The sequence below is a fragment of the Otolemur garnettii genome, unplaced genomic scaffold, assembly GCF_000181295.1.
Source record: "Otolemur garnettii isolate 467f Iridium unplaced genomic scaffold, OtoGar3 scaffold00025, whole genome shotgun sequence".
NCBI classification, from domain to species: Eukaryota; Metazoa; Chordata; class Mammalia; order Primates; family Galagidae; genus Otolemur; species Otolemur garnettii.
In genome coordinates, this window is record NW_003852420.1 from 17,828,517 (window position 1) to 17,842,903 (window position 14,387).

The window sequence follows — 14,387 nt, forward strand, 5'->3', positions numbered from 1 at the left end:
CTCCCAAGTAGCTGGGACCACAGGCGCCCGCCACAACACCCGGCCCTTTTTTTTGGTGGCAGCTGTCATTGTTGTTTGGCGGGTCCGGGCTGGGGATTAGAACCTGCCACCTTAGGTATACGTGGCTGGTGCCCTAGCCGGTTGAGCTATAGGCACCGAGCCAGAAACTTAGTTTCTTTCTGTCTATGGCTCTGGCAGTCTCTTGGGGACTACCTTTATTTGTATAATTGAAGTTCCAGCCCCCTGTAGGTGGAAAGGTAAAAAGGGGAGGGCTAGCCAGATGGCCACCTGCCTAGCTTAAACTCAGGAGTAGGGGTTGGGGTGGGTATAAGAGGAGAAGGGGAGGATGTATGCTGGGCAGTTCAAGTCACTATGACAGCATCTGCTGAAATAACTGAATCAAATGGCTTATGTGAGGGCCTAGGAAAACCTCAGGGATGCTCCTGATTAGAAATTTTGCTATATTTCTTTTCATTTGAGGATTTTATCAGATGGTATTGTCATTTTTCTTATTGAAATGCCAGTGCTCTTGGCCTTATCTCTTATTCTGGAGACTTGTCCCTTCTGGATTGCAGTTTAGAGCCTCCATCTTTGTAGAAGGGACTTTGTTCTGGAATTAAGTCTGACTTCTAGCAATTCAGAAGGGAGATCTTGTTAGTTATCATAAATGGAGAAAAAAATGGGGAGGGGAGAAGGGTTGGCCCCAGCATGTCTGTGTATACATAGATATTCTATGCTGTCATGGGCTTTGGGTCTTCTTTCTCAGAAATATTGTTCCCAAGTGACCCATGAATTAACAATAAAACTGGGAGTGATTTCAGAGCATCTGTCATAAAAATCATGGCTAGATGGCTGTTCATACCTTCATTATTGACATGGCTTAGTGGGTAAGACCAGGCTTGTCCTTGAGAGAAACAGGAACACCTTCAGATTTCAGCTGGAAGGGTGAACATTTTAGGAGGGAGGAGGCAAAGACTTTGTGATGTTTATGAAGAGCAGGTCTAATAGACTGTGACTCATGTACTCCATGTTAACAGGTTTCAGGTGACAGTGGACTTGAACATTAACAGTGACTCCCACTTCCCTCATCAGCTGTGATTTCACAGGTGTATTTGGGGTCTTGGGTTGGTCCTAGTACAGACTGATACCCTCCCTGGAGGTGGCCCCGGAACCCCAGCTGCCTTGATGCCAGTTGTTTCCCTTCCTTCCCATTAGACAAGAGTGATATGGGTTACTGGAGTGGGGGAGCTGGGAAAGGATAGTTGCAGGCGCTTGGGAGCAGAATTTTGGGTTCTGCAACATCACTCTAAGTCATCAAGCTTATGGCTAATTCTACTTTTACAGGAAGGCTTCAGGTAAGAGGCAGGGGTACCCATGTGCAGGAGTTGCTGGTGGATTAAGCTGCTCATCTGCTTTCAGAGTTTCTTACTGGTTACTGGGAAGGCATTGTTGGCAATTCTACTATGGCACGATTCCTTCTTTGTGTGGGATTGTCTGAGTATTACAGGATGTTTTAGTGACCCTAGCTTCTGTGAACTAAATGTGCGTGGTCCCCTCAGGCACTGTGACAATCCAAAAGCTGGCACCTCTCTTTCCTCCCACTTCTTTCCAAACATCTCCTGGAGGGCACTAACACCAACTATGCTGGGAGCTGGCAGACCTTAGTCAAGAAGTCCTTTTTCTGCAGTTCCTCCTTCCTTTTTACCTTGCATCCCTCCTTTCTTTGCTCCTTTTGTTCAGTGCTCAAAGGTTATAATGGGACGTTTTGGGTGGTACAGAAGAGTTAAAGGTGAAGTTTATCTAAAGTAGTGACTTTCCCCGTAGTCACTTTGATCATAGAAAAGAAAAAATAAGTAGTGACTTTCAGGCTGCCAGGCTCTCACCTGTAATCATTCTGGGAGGCCGAGGTGGGTATAGATTGCCTGAGCTCAGGAGTTCGAGACCAGCCTGAGCAAGAGTGAGACCCCCCCGTCTCAACTAAAAACAGAAAAACTAGCTAGGCATTGTGGCAGGCAGCTGTAGCCCCAGCTACTCAGGAGGCTAAGGCAAGAGGATTGCTTGGGCCCAGGAGTTTGAGGGTGTTGTGAGCTATGGTACCACGGCACTTTACCAAGGGTGACATGAGACAAAAGAAAGTAAGAGACTTTTACTTTTTTTAGAGACAGAGTCTCACTTTATCACCCACAATGCCTGGCTACTTTTTTGTTCAGTTTGGCCAAGGCTGGGTTCGAACCCACCACCCTCAGTCTATCAATGAGCACCCTACTCATTGAGCCACAAGCACTGCCCAAGAAAGTAGTGACTTGTAAACTTTAAAAAATATATATTCTATAGTAAAGAAATATGTATAATGTCACACATAAAACTGAAGCTAAAATTTCACAAAACAAGTCTACTTTTATTCAGGATAGTGTGTTCTGATATTTTTGCTACTATTCTTTATTTTTTCTCTTTCACAATTGATTATGATCCAGTGAGTTTAATGACCCTCTGTTGGATTGAAACTCAAGCATTGAATGATTCTGGGAAACTTGAAAGTCACCTTCAGAGTCATACGTACACCTGTACATAGGCACAGCCTTCAACAGATTCTCAGAGGAACCTGTGGTCCTATAAAGGATAAGAATCTCTATTCTTTCCAAATAACAAGCTTTTGTCTTTGTAAGGGTGAGAATAAATGATTTTGGAAGAAATTTTAGAAACTTCATTATTAATGGCTTATACATAGATGACAGTTGGTTTGGTTTTTTTTCTCCCCAGGTTGTCATTACATTTTTGTAATCAAGTGCCATTGTATCCCAGTATCATTGTGATGGTTTATTATTAAAGTTATTTTTTATAAGCCACATTTGAAGAACACTTTATCACCAACATAGTACTGCCATTCAGATTAATGCACTTAACCTTTATAAAACTCAGGGGTTGGTGGCAGATGTATAATTAGCCTAGTTTCATAGAGGAAGGAACAGAAATGAGGCTGATTGAGTGAGTTGTCCCAGCTGCACTGCTGATTGGCAGTGGAGTTGAAATGCAGTCAGATCTTCGACTGTAAGTCCAGTTTCACCCAATGTGTATGTCTATGGTGGGAGTTTACTTGGGAGTGATTTCTTAAGAGACTGAAGATTCATATACCCTGCTTAGCAAACAGTGGTTCATGGTTAGTTCACCCAGGTGGGAGCTGCTCTCCCTATGGGAAGGTATTTGGGAACTGGGAAGCCCCTGCAATGGTGCAAGTTGCTCTAAAGTCCTTTTCCTGTTTGCCCTCCCAACAGAAGCAGGGAGCATCCTGACCTGCAGCTGTGGTGCCAGCCTTGGAAACAGCACTCGGGGGAAGGGAGACCTCATTCCAAAATTATCCGCGTCACTGACACCAGAAGCAAGGAGGAAGCCCCAAGCTATAGAACTTTGAATGGGGCAATGGAGAAGCCCTTGTCCCTGGCCCTACCCTTGACTAGGTCTGCGGAGGAGTCCTATATCACAAGCGAGCACTGCTACCAGAAGCCCCGCGCCTACTACCCTGCTGTGGAGCAGAAGCTGGTGGTGGAGACGCGAGGTGCTGCCCTCGATGATGCAGTCAACCCCCTTCATGAGAATGGGGATGATTCCCTCTCCCCACGCCTGGGCTGGCCTCTAGACCAAGACAGGAGCAGGAGGGACAGTGACTCCAAACCCAGCTCCCCAAAGGTTTGTGGCTACCCGTCCTTCATTCAGGTTTGATTGCTTATAAGTTCTTCTCCTAGGGTTAAATGTGAAAGATGTTTAGTAATAAAACTATATTTAAATGTGCTTATGATAGATAGATTTTGATCTGCTAAAATGGGTGCAAAGTCAGGATAGCCCACTCACTTAAGCCAAAGATCACTGGTTCTAGGAAATGCCCACAAAATGGCTTGGTAACTGAGGGTGGGGGCTGGAGAGATGGGAAGTATTAAGGAGCAAGGGGTTAGGAGAATTCATCTTTTCTTTAAGGCAGTTTATATTATAATTGCACCTAGATGCCACTTCTTGGCATGAGCAAAAAATAAGTCAAGTGTTTTGTTAGGCATAATTTTTTTCACTTTTTTCAATCCAGTTGTATGATGGTTACTTTGACTTCTAACTTTGCAGCCCTGTGGTAAGAAGAGCTCATTTGGCAAGATACTTGCTGGTTTGATCAGTTTTCCCAAGAGCTACTCAGTATTTTGCTATTCAAGTTGTTCTCTTCTGGAACCCCCCTTGTGTCATTGCTGATATTTCCATCTTTAACTGTCCACTACTCTTGTGCCCTATCCTCAGTTGTCAGCGAGGCTTTGTGTGATCTGAGGGCTTCTCCACCTTTGCCATCCTTACTTCACAGACTTGATCCTTTGAATTGTTATCTCCAGCATTAAGTACATTGTTGCATATTGCTAGAAGGGAGCATCCTAGATTATAAACCCTTCAAATTTGGGGATGGTACCTCATTTATCCTTGTGTCATTGTCCATGTCAACACAGTTTTGGACAAGAGTGGTTAAGGACACAGGCTTTTGAGACAGACCCAGATAGTTCTGGGCTCAGCTCCTCACTGTGATTCTGGGCAGCTTACTTTACCTCTCTAATCAGACCTGTTTCCTCACTTGCAGAACAGGGCCAGTGACAGTGCCCCTCAGTTACTGTGCATTGTATTTGTGAAAAGCCCTGAGCACATTGTTTTTTGCACATAGTAAGCACTAAGTAAATATTAGCTAGAATCTATTGCATTTCAAATGAATGAATGAAAAATTGGGAAGCCAACCCCCCCAAAAAGGTTTGCAGTCCTGTCTGTGGACGAAGCCGATTTCCTAGAAGCGTCTGACGTACAGAGAAGAACTGGGTCTAAGCAGGGTAACCAGAGCTATGAATCTCTTCCATTGACAATGAGCTGACTATTAGCTGGCATTGTTTTTATATGCCTTATCCTGTTCTATCCTCATGAATCTTCAAAGTAGGTTTTTTCTGCCTCTACCTTCCAGCTGAGGAAACATAGGCTCAGAAAGGTGAAGTAACTCATCTAGGGTCACACATTCAGAAGATAGAGCTGAGATTTAAACCTTGTATGTGGGAGTCACAGATAAGTTTGTCTACACTAGCCCTGCTCTGGTCAGATCCTATGACTCTGGAAGCTATTCTGTGAGGCCTGCTTCATTCAGGCTGGGCATTGGGCTAGTTAGTGGGAAGCAGCTGTGTTGCCCTGAGGTGGTTGGGATTGGCATAGCAGCTTCTATCTAGTTCCCGTCTGGGAAGGAAGAAAGGGAGATAGGGATTTGGAGTATTCAAACTGTAGCTGGTTTTTCCGATGGTTGCAAACACTGGATGGTTGAAAAGGGGTTGGGTCTATCTCTGCATAGTAACTTAAATGCCACTGCATTCCCAGGTGAGAGAATATGTTTCCAAAAAGGTTCTACCTGAGGAAAGCCCTGCTCAGAAGCTGCTGGACAGAGGTGGAGAGGGTCTGCTAAGCTCCCAGCACCAGTGGCAGTTTAACCTGCTGACCCATGTGGAGTCTCTGCAGGATGAAGTCACACACAGGATGGACTCCATTGAGAAGGAGCTGGATGGTAGGGTCCCCTGCTCATTGGCATGCACTCGGAGCACGTACCCCTCACATGAACTGCTTTTGATCCCCCTAGTCTGGCTCTTCATGGATAGCTATATTATAGGGGTGAGCCACCAGTCCCCAGCCTGGTTTAATATTTAGAAAGCTATCTTGCTAAGGCTGGGATCGGTGGCACATGCCTATAATTCTAGCACTCTAGGAGGCTGAGGCAGGTGGATCACCTGAGCTTAGGAATTTGAGACCAGCCTGAGCAAGAGTGAGATGGGATTTACTAAAAATAGAAAAACTGAGGCAAGAAGATTGCTTGAACTGGAGGTTGCTGTGAGCTACGATGCCATGGTACTCTATCCAGGGTGACAGCTCGAGTCTCTGTCTCAAAAAAAGAAAAGAAAAGAAAAACTAGCTGGCCATTGTGGTGGGCACCTGTAGTCCCAGCTACTCAGGAGGCTGAAGCAAAAGGATTGCTCAAACCCAGGAGTTTGAGGTTGCTGTGAGCTATGATGATGCCATGGGACTCTACCCAGAGTAAGAGAGTGAGATTCTGTCTCAAAAGAAAAAAAAAAAAACCCTAAGTAAAATAAATATCAAATCAATTATAGGTGGCGCCCGTAGCTCAGTGGGTAGGGTGCCAGTCACATACACCTAGGCTGGCGGGTTTGAACCCAGCCCGGGCCAGCTTAAACAATGACAACTGGAACAACAACAACAAAATAGCTGGGCATTGTGGCCAGCGCCTGTAGTCCCAGCTACTTGGGAGGCTGAGGCAAGAGAATCGCTTAAGCCCTAGTTTAAGGTTGCTGTGAGCTGTGACATCACGGCATTCTACCCAGGATGAGAGCTTGAGACTCTGTCTCAAAAAAAAAAAAAAAAAAATCAACTGTGTTAGTTAATAAGTAGACATCTTACATTAAATACTTGAAAGGAGAGGCTGGTGCAGTGGCTCTCACATGTAATCCCAGCACTTTGGGAAGTAAAGGTGTTAAGGATTGCTTGAGGTCAGGAGTTTGAGATCAGTCTAGGCAGCATATTGAGACTCCTTATCTCTACAAAAAAGTGAAAAAATTAGCTGAGCATAGTAGTGGATGCTTATACTCCCAGCTACTTTGAAAGTTGAGGTAGAAGGATCATTTGAGCCCAGGTGTTAAAGGCCTTGCACTCCAGGCTGGCTGAGAGAGTAAGACCCCATCTCTTAAATAAATAAATTATAGTCCCTGTAGACTTTCATTTTTATTGACAGGAGGCTAAAGCTCTCTGATTTCCAACATGGGAAAGCTTTATAGAGTGGGCAGCAACACTCAGAAAAGTGGGTTCTTCTAGAGCCGTGGTTCTCAACCTGTGGGTTGCGACCCACAGGAACTGTATTAAAGGGTTGCAGCATTAGGAAGGTTGGGCACCACTGTTCTAGGGACTCTGTGCTAACATGTTAACCAGTAGCAATGTGTGGTTAATCAAAATTGAATAAAATTTTGAAGTCCCATCTTTTGGTAGCTCTGGCTGTGTTTCAAGTGCTCAATAGCTGCATGTGGCTAGTGTCAATTCTAGAACAACACAGATATAGACCATTTCCATCATTGCAGAAAGTTCTTTTGGACCGTGCTGCTCTAAGGCATTTGAACTTTGTCCCAGGAGTAATGCTTTGTGAAACAGATGTTGAGACAGTGTTGACTGAAATGGACCTTCTTTTCTGCCCTCCATGAGTGGTCAGATGGGATAAGTTGCTGAAACTCTTGCTGATACTGTTTCTTTTTTTTTTTTTTTTTTGAGATAGAGCCTCAAGCTGTCACCCTGGGTAGAGTGCTGTGGCATCACAGCTCACAGCAACCTCCAACTCCTGAACTTAAGCGATTCTCTTGCCTCAGTCTCCCAAGTAGCTAGGACTACTAGCACCCGCCACAACACCTGGCTATTTTTTGGTTGTACTTGTCATTGTTGTTTGGCAGGCCTGGGCTGGATTTGAACCCGCCAGCTCTAGTGTATGTAGCTGGTGCCAAGCCTCTTGCTGATATTCTTGCAAGTTGAGTGTTAGGAGTTCACTGGGTCTTGTCTCTTCTGCCAACAGTTTTAGAGAGCTGGCTCGACTACACTGGGGAACTGGAGCCTCCGGAGCCACTGGCCAGACTTCCGCAGCTCAAGCATTGCATCAAGCAGCTGCTGACGGACCTGGGCAAGGTGCAGCAGATTGCTCTCTGCTGCTCCACGTGAAACAGGGCATCCAAGACTAATGGGGGCACAATCCTGGGGCACCCGCAGGAGGAGCTTCACATATTTAAATAAATAAAACTAGCATGCCGAATGCACGTGACACCGACTGACTTCAGGGATCTGGGCAGGAGTGTGATAGACATTGGACAAAGAGGCCATTTTGGCCATTGGAGGGCAGGGCACTCTGATCTCAACGCCTACCAAGAAGGTAGCAAATACATTCTTAGGATTCCCTTCTTCTGTGTACATCGTTGAATGAAGAGAGTCTTTTTGCACAAACTTCACTTGAAATCGTGCCACTGATGATAAATGGAATGAGAGCCAAAAAAGTTTAGTTGGAAAACAGTTGTAAATTCAATTTGCAGTTTATTTAATTGACTTTTCTGTCAGGTTGGGGCACATGCCAACCCTCTGGTTTCTGCCTGGCATGGAGTTTAGGCAGCAAGCATCATTTTCATTTTCTAGCTTCATGGGAATGCTGTGACTTCACCGTGCTGTGGAGGTTGGGAAGGCGCAGAGCCTTGGCTGCCCTTCCTTGTCTTTAGGACTCTTCACTTTTCTGACCACATCTCTTGCATGACTTCCTGGTACCAGGGACAAGATTTATATGCTTTCACCCCAGAGTTGGTTGGGTAGTGGCTTTTGTAGCAGAGCCCATACAACCTGTGGAGGAACTAGAATCTCACTGTAATAAGAATTTCAACCTGAAACAGGCAGGGTCTGGAACCCAAAGGACAGCATTTTCTACCCACTTCTTAATATTCACAGCTTCTCAGTTCTATTTAATGTCCAAAAAGTGTTTCCCAGAATTTCAAACTCCTTCACTGTAAAGATTTGTTACGAAGAATGTGGTTTGGGGAATTACCTTCTTTTATAATGTTGTAAACAAACTTCAGATTCTACATGTACTGCTTTTCTCCTTCCCTGAAGCGTATGTTCAGAGTTGTTTTGTTAATATACTTTAACACTTTAAATTTCTTGTTTGTATTATTTTGTGAGATCAAAGTGATTATGCTGCTTAAGGTCCAGGTACAACCTATTTGTACCTCTTGAGACAATATTTGTGTTACTTTTGCAGGTTACGGTTCCACATGTAATTGCTGTATTTTGTTTTTCCTTACTAGGCAAAGTTAAAGAAAATGTTTCATGCTTTGAAAAGTGACCCATTTCACTACTTAGTTTTCTTATCACTAAAGTCAAAAATCAAAGCACAGTTGTCCATTAACACTTACAAGTTAATTATGGGTTTATGAATCTGTAATGTTATATGCTGCAAATATTTACTATGTAAACATGAAGTAGCCAATATCTCAATAGCAATGACAGTATCTCCAGCAACCTTTGGAATGGTTAGGCACAGGTCATTGTGGTCATGAATTCACGCCTCTGTACTCAGATCTGTTTCAAGGAATGCTCTGTCTAGTTGTTTGTTCACCATTTGATGTAAAATGAATTATAGAACATGTGTAAGTTGACCTGTTGTAGCTTATCCATCAGAGGGAGTACATGTGGCTATCACATCTGTAATAAAGCTGACACAATTCCTCTACAAGAGACTGTTTCCCACTGCCAACACTGATGTTTCTGGTATAGGAAGAAATGCTCAAGGAGTGTGCATGGTATCTGTGTTCAGACAGCTGCATTTGTGTGATTGCTTGTCTGAAAAGGGAAGAAACAGGATGATTTTCTATAGCCACAACTGTGAGGTATGATTATTTCTTTTATGAAAGTAAATTTTGAGTATCTGTGGAAGCTGTAACTATTAAGGTAGTCAATTTCATGTCTTGTTCAAAAATGGAAACAGAAAATGAATTATCCTAATTTTGCCAAGTGGCCATCATTGGGTTTGTTTCCGTTTTATAAAGGAAAGAATCCCATTTCACTCGTTGTGACTTTTGTTCTTAGGGAAGCAGAGACAAGTTCCCAAGTTCTTATAACCTCAGTATGCTTCCCTAATTTAAAGCCATGTTGAGGGGCTCCATTCCCAATTCCTGGGTCAAGATGAATTAACCCCAAGTTGGAGCACTGGAAACTGTTATTTGCAAACATTGCTATTACCATTTAGAAATATGTGCACTACCTAAGTTTGTCTTTTGAGGAAAACTATCCACCTATAAAAAATTGCCTTGACAAAAACAGTTCTGGTTTGACTAATCATTTTGTTTAAGTGATGTGTATGCAAGGTGGATCCTTGATGAGCCAACATTGCACTGTGGATACATATCTATGTTTACGCGCTATTAGAACAGAAGGCGCTGTATATAGAATGTTGCTTTGAAGCAATATTTGCAAAACATGCAAACTTCTGTATCTGTATTTGGAAAAAATAAAGCAAGTTCTTGTTGCTATGTTTTGGTCACCTATTATTGAATAACAACCATGCACTGTGTATCATTTTAATCAAGGCCAGACCTCATGTGCACAGTGGTGACTTAAAGTTATAATGGAACTGAAGTTTCTATGGCCTAGTGATGTCTTGATGGTCTTAATGTGTAGGCTTGGGCTAATGTGTGGGGTTTTGTCTTACTTTTTAACAGAAAGTTTAAGAATTAAAAACAAAAACATTTCTCGAGTAGAAAAAAGCTTACAAAGGCTGGGTGCAATAGCTCATGCCTGTAATCATTAGCACTCTGGGAGGCCTAGATGGGTGGATTTCTTGAGCTCAGGAGTTGGAAACCAGCCTGAGCAAGAAGGCAACTCCATCTCTAAAAATGGCCAGGCATTGCGCCTGTAGTCTCACCTACTCAGGAGGCTGAGGCTGAGGCAAGAGGATTGCTTGAGCCCAAGAGTTTGTGTTTGCTGTTAGCTATGATGCCCTAGGCAACAAAGGGAGACTCTGTCTCCCAAAGAAAACCCGCCTATAGAATAAGGATACAGGGCGGTGCCTGTGGCTCAGTGGGTGGGGTTCCAGCCCCAAATACCAAGGATGGCTGGTTCAAGCCTGGCCCCAGCCAAACTGCAACAAAAAAATAGCCAGGCACCTGTAGTCCCAGCTACTAGGGAGACTGAGGCAAGAGAATGGCCTAAGCCCAGAGCTGGAGGTTGCTGTGAGCTGTGTGATGCCAGGCACTCTACTCAGGGCGATAAAATGAGACTTTGTCTCTACAAAAAAAAAATAAGGATACAAAGAAAAAATACTTGTATAGCTGTTCAATGTGTATGTGTCTTAAGAAAAACTTTTTTTTTTTTTGCAGGTTTTGGCGGGGGCCGAGTTTAAACCCGCCACCTTTTGAGCCATAGGTGCCACCCAACTTTTTTTTTTTGATACACAGTCTCAACTTTGTTGCCCTCAGGTGGCATCCCAGCTCACAGCAACCTCAAACTCTTGGGCTCAAAGGATTATCTTGTCTCAGCTCTGGAACAGCTGGGACTATAGGTGCCTGCCACAATGCCTGGCTATGTTTTGTTTTTAGCAGGCCAGGGCTGGGTTCCAACCCACCAGCCCTGGTACATGTGGCCGGCACCCTACCCACTGAACTATGGGTTCTGCCTAAAGAAAACTTTTTGCTTTTTTTTTAGCAGGGGCTGGGCTTGAATCCGCCACCCCCGGTATAGTAGGGGCCGGCACCCTACTCCTTTAGCCATAAGTGCCACCCAAGAAAAACTTTCTAAATACATACTAAATGTACAGTGTTTTAAAAGTCTGGAGTGTAGTGAGTATATATAAGTTCTAGGCCTTCATATTCACTCACCGTTTAAGGACTCAGAGAAACTTCTGTTAGTCCTGCAAGCTCCAGTGATACCCTACACAGGTATACCATTTGTTTTCTTTTTTATCTAGATACACAAATACCACTATTTCAATTGCCTGCAGTATTCAGTAACTGAATGTACATGCTATACAGGTTTGGAGTCTAGGAGCAATAGCCTATTCCATCAAGGTTTAAATACACACAAGGGGAAAAGTGCCAAATGGTGCTTTGCTCATTACATATCCCTATCCTTAAGCAAAGTATGACTGTATAAAGCTCTTCACCAGCTTATTTTTAATATGTATTAATTTTCTGTAAACACTACCTTTTAAAGCAGTGGTTCTCAACCTTCCTAATGCTGCGATGTATTTTCATTGTTACAAAGGGGTTGTGACCCACAGGTTGAGAACCCCTGTTTTAGGGAGGTAGGTACAAGCTCTCAAGAAATCCCAAGAAAGTATGCAAAAATACTTTTGAATTCATTTATCTTTAATGTTCAAAAAAAGATGCCCCACGCCAGCTTCCCACCCCATCTGGCTAATGCTTTGTAGTGTGAGCTGCAGGCTTAGATTTTGATTGCTGAAAGCAGTGTAAGGAAGACAGGTCAGGCCTCAGTGCAGTAGACATATCTGGGATCAATCCAGGCTGCTCGTGGACCCCCACTAACTCCTTCCTGGGTGAATAAACGCTTTAAGATTTCATAGCAGATCATCTCCATTACTTGGAAAAGTCTTTCTTTCCTTTCTAAACAATTATGTTTGTTTGAAAAAATAAAAAGGAGCCAGCGAGAGACATTAAAAAGAGTAGCTTCAGTAATGTAAACAATCCATTAATTCACACCAGTTCTGCTTTTTTTCCATTGGGGAAGTTGAGACAGTTAAGTTCTGCTTCCTAAATCCTAGCAGAGAACTAATATTTAGCAAGGAGGTGAGCAATTCTGGTGGCATAAGCCAGAGATCCCAACAACTAGTTAGTCTCTCTGTAAGGGCATACACAACACTTCACATTAACACAGCCCACTAACTTGGGCCTTTGGGAAACCTACCTCAAAGGGTTAAGCAGACCAAGGTGGCGGCCGTATTGGTCGAATGAGCATTTACCAGAGCCAGCTATTTGGCTCGCAGGAAACGCAAGTGGGTCCTGAGGAGCAAAAATTTCCCAGACGCGGTGGAGGAATGACTCAGGTGTAGTTAACATCTAAATTCCATGACAGCCAAAGGCGGCCCGGGGAATAGGAAACAAAGACCTTAATTCTATGGGCTCCCAATTTCGTTTCGCCTCCAGCCAGAAAGGCGGGAAGTAGGATCAATAAAATAAACCAAACGAACGACGAACAAAAGAGACACCAGACCACAGGAGCCGCCACAACTCGTTTTTCATTAACACAGGATGCGGTGCCAGGCTCAGGTCCCCAGACCCTGGTCCCAGTCCACATGAGAGCGCCCCGGCCGGGCCACCCACAGGACCGCTTCTCAGCCAGTGATGCGCACATCTGAGCGGCGGCGTAGCCGACGGGCCCTTGCCGCATCGGGCAGAATGGCAAGTAGCTGTTCCTGCACCAACATCTCCACAATCTGCTCCTTGGTGCGGATGTCGGGTCGAAGCCACTGGCGAGAAAGCTCCCGCAGTTGCCGGAACGCCTCCCGGGGACCCGCAGCGTCCTGATAGCGGAACTGCCGAAAACGCTGGCGGAACGTCTCAGGGCCCGGTCGGGAGCCGCCTTGGCCGGAGGGTGAGCGCGCTGCGGCTTCGGCCTGAGGTGCAGAGGCTAGAGGCAGCTCAAGGACCGCAGGAGCAGCCGCCGCGGGTGTAGCAGTCGCTTCGGGGACCGCCGCACTGGGGCTAGAGGGCTCGGGGGCAGGAGGTGCGGCCCCTGGAATCAAGGAGCCCTCAGAGTTACGGTGAGGGTCTGAGCTAGGGCCAGCTCCTTCCAGATTCTCCGGCGGCATCGCCGCGGGGCTCCCGGTAGCTACCAAGCGGGGCTCCGTGGACGCCATAACTCCGGCTCCCGCGTCACTCTTTGTCCCGCAGCTGTGGGCTCAGCACTGCGTCTGCCGGGGGGCGGGGAGAGGAGGAAGACGTTCCCGGGTAGAGGGCAGAGCCGGAGAGACCCCGGAGGGAGGCGGACTCGGGACGGACCGAGAGCGCACGGAGCTCCCCAGCACCGGCGAGGAACCTAGAGCAGCCGGAAGCGGAAGTCTCCTCTGGCTTCTCTATGATCAAGTCTAAGGGCGAGAACCCGGAAGGCGAGTTTGAGCTCCTGGATGCGGCCCCCTCTAGCGTTCTCAAGTCACAAGGGGCGGCGGCTAGGGGAGCGGTGCGGAAGACCAATGCTAACGTTTCGTGGACTCTGGAGGACATTGGCGAGGAGTTGGAGTGGGAGGTAGAGTGGGAGGAGGAGGAGAAGGAGAAGAAGAAGAAGAAGAAGGAGAAAGAGAAGGAGAAGAAGAGGCAAAAGCAGCTGCAACCGCGGGATAATTTCAAGGTACACTGGAGTCCTCGACCTTGATCGAACGAGCGTTTTGGCGCTTGCAAGTGACCCGCGCCTTCCAGTGTAGGCGCTCCTCCTTATTTGACCCTGGTTACCGTGTAGCTTAAGGTGACCAGACGTCCCGCTTTTGGCGGGACAGTCCCGACTTTTAACAATTTCTCCCGGGTCCCGTGGCGGTTTTTAAAAGTCCCGATTTTTGGAAAGAATGCATGACAAGCTAGGGAAAAGCGGGAGAATGGGAAGGGAATATACGTAGGGTGACCAGATTTTGACATTGGTACAGAGCTACAACAAGGCCGGGAGGCGGGGCGGGGCCGGGGCAGGGGAGGGCCTGACAACAATGCAAACTTTGATAAGCAGTTCTGGACATCACTTCTCAACAATTATTTGTTATTATTACAGTTTAACATTATAAAATTAACAAAAATAATATAAAACTCATATCC

At 45.5% G+C, this 14,387-nt stretch overlaps 3 protein-coding genes across 5 annotated transcripts in view; 2 read left to right on the plus strand and 1 right to left on the minus strand.

Annotated features, from left to right (window-relative positions):
• Positions 1 to 10,106, plus strand: part of PHF20 (PHD finger protein 20) — a 151,373-nt gene extending 141,267 nt beyond the window's left edge. For 2 of the 3 annotated variants that reach the window (XM_003788136.3, XM_023512186.1), the window contains 3 exons: positions 3,273 to 3,684; positions 5,374 to 5,557; positions 7,616 to 10,106. In XM_003788136.3, the coding sequence (XP_003788184.1) occupies positions 3,273 to 3,684; positions 5,374 to 5,557; positions 7,616 to 7,758 (739 nt within the window). In that variant the 3' untranslated portion in view covers positions 7,759 to 10,106. The remainder of the gene's footprint in view (positions 1 to 3,272; positions 3,685 to 5,373; positions 5,558 to 7,615) is intronic. The other variant, XM_023512185.1, reaches the window with a different exon arrangement.
• Positions 10,107 to 12,808: 2,702 nt separating this feature from the next.
• Positions 12,809 to 13,630, minus strand: SCAND1 (SCAN domain containing 1). Its single transcript, XM_012804111.2, has one exon. It carries the CDS (start codon positions 13,445 to 13,447, stop codon positions 12,923 to 12,925), a length of 525 nt encoding a protein of 174 aa, XP_012659565.1. The 5' UTR covers positions 13,448 to 13,630; the 3' UTR covers positions 12,809 to 12,922.
• A 249-nt stretch (positions 13,631 to 13,879) lies between these two features.
• Positions 13,880 to 14,387, plus strand: part of CNBD2 (cyclic nucleotide binding domain containing 2) — a 59,047-nt gene continuing 58,539 nt past the window's right edge. The window contains exon 1 of the mRNA XM_023512272.1: positions 13,880 to 13,935. The gene's annotated coding sequence lies outside the window, so the exon portion shown is untranslated. The remainder of the gene's footprint in view (positions 13,936 to 14,387) is intronic.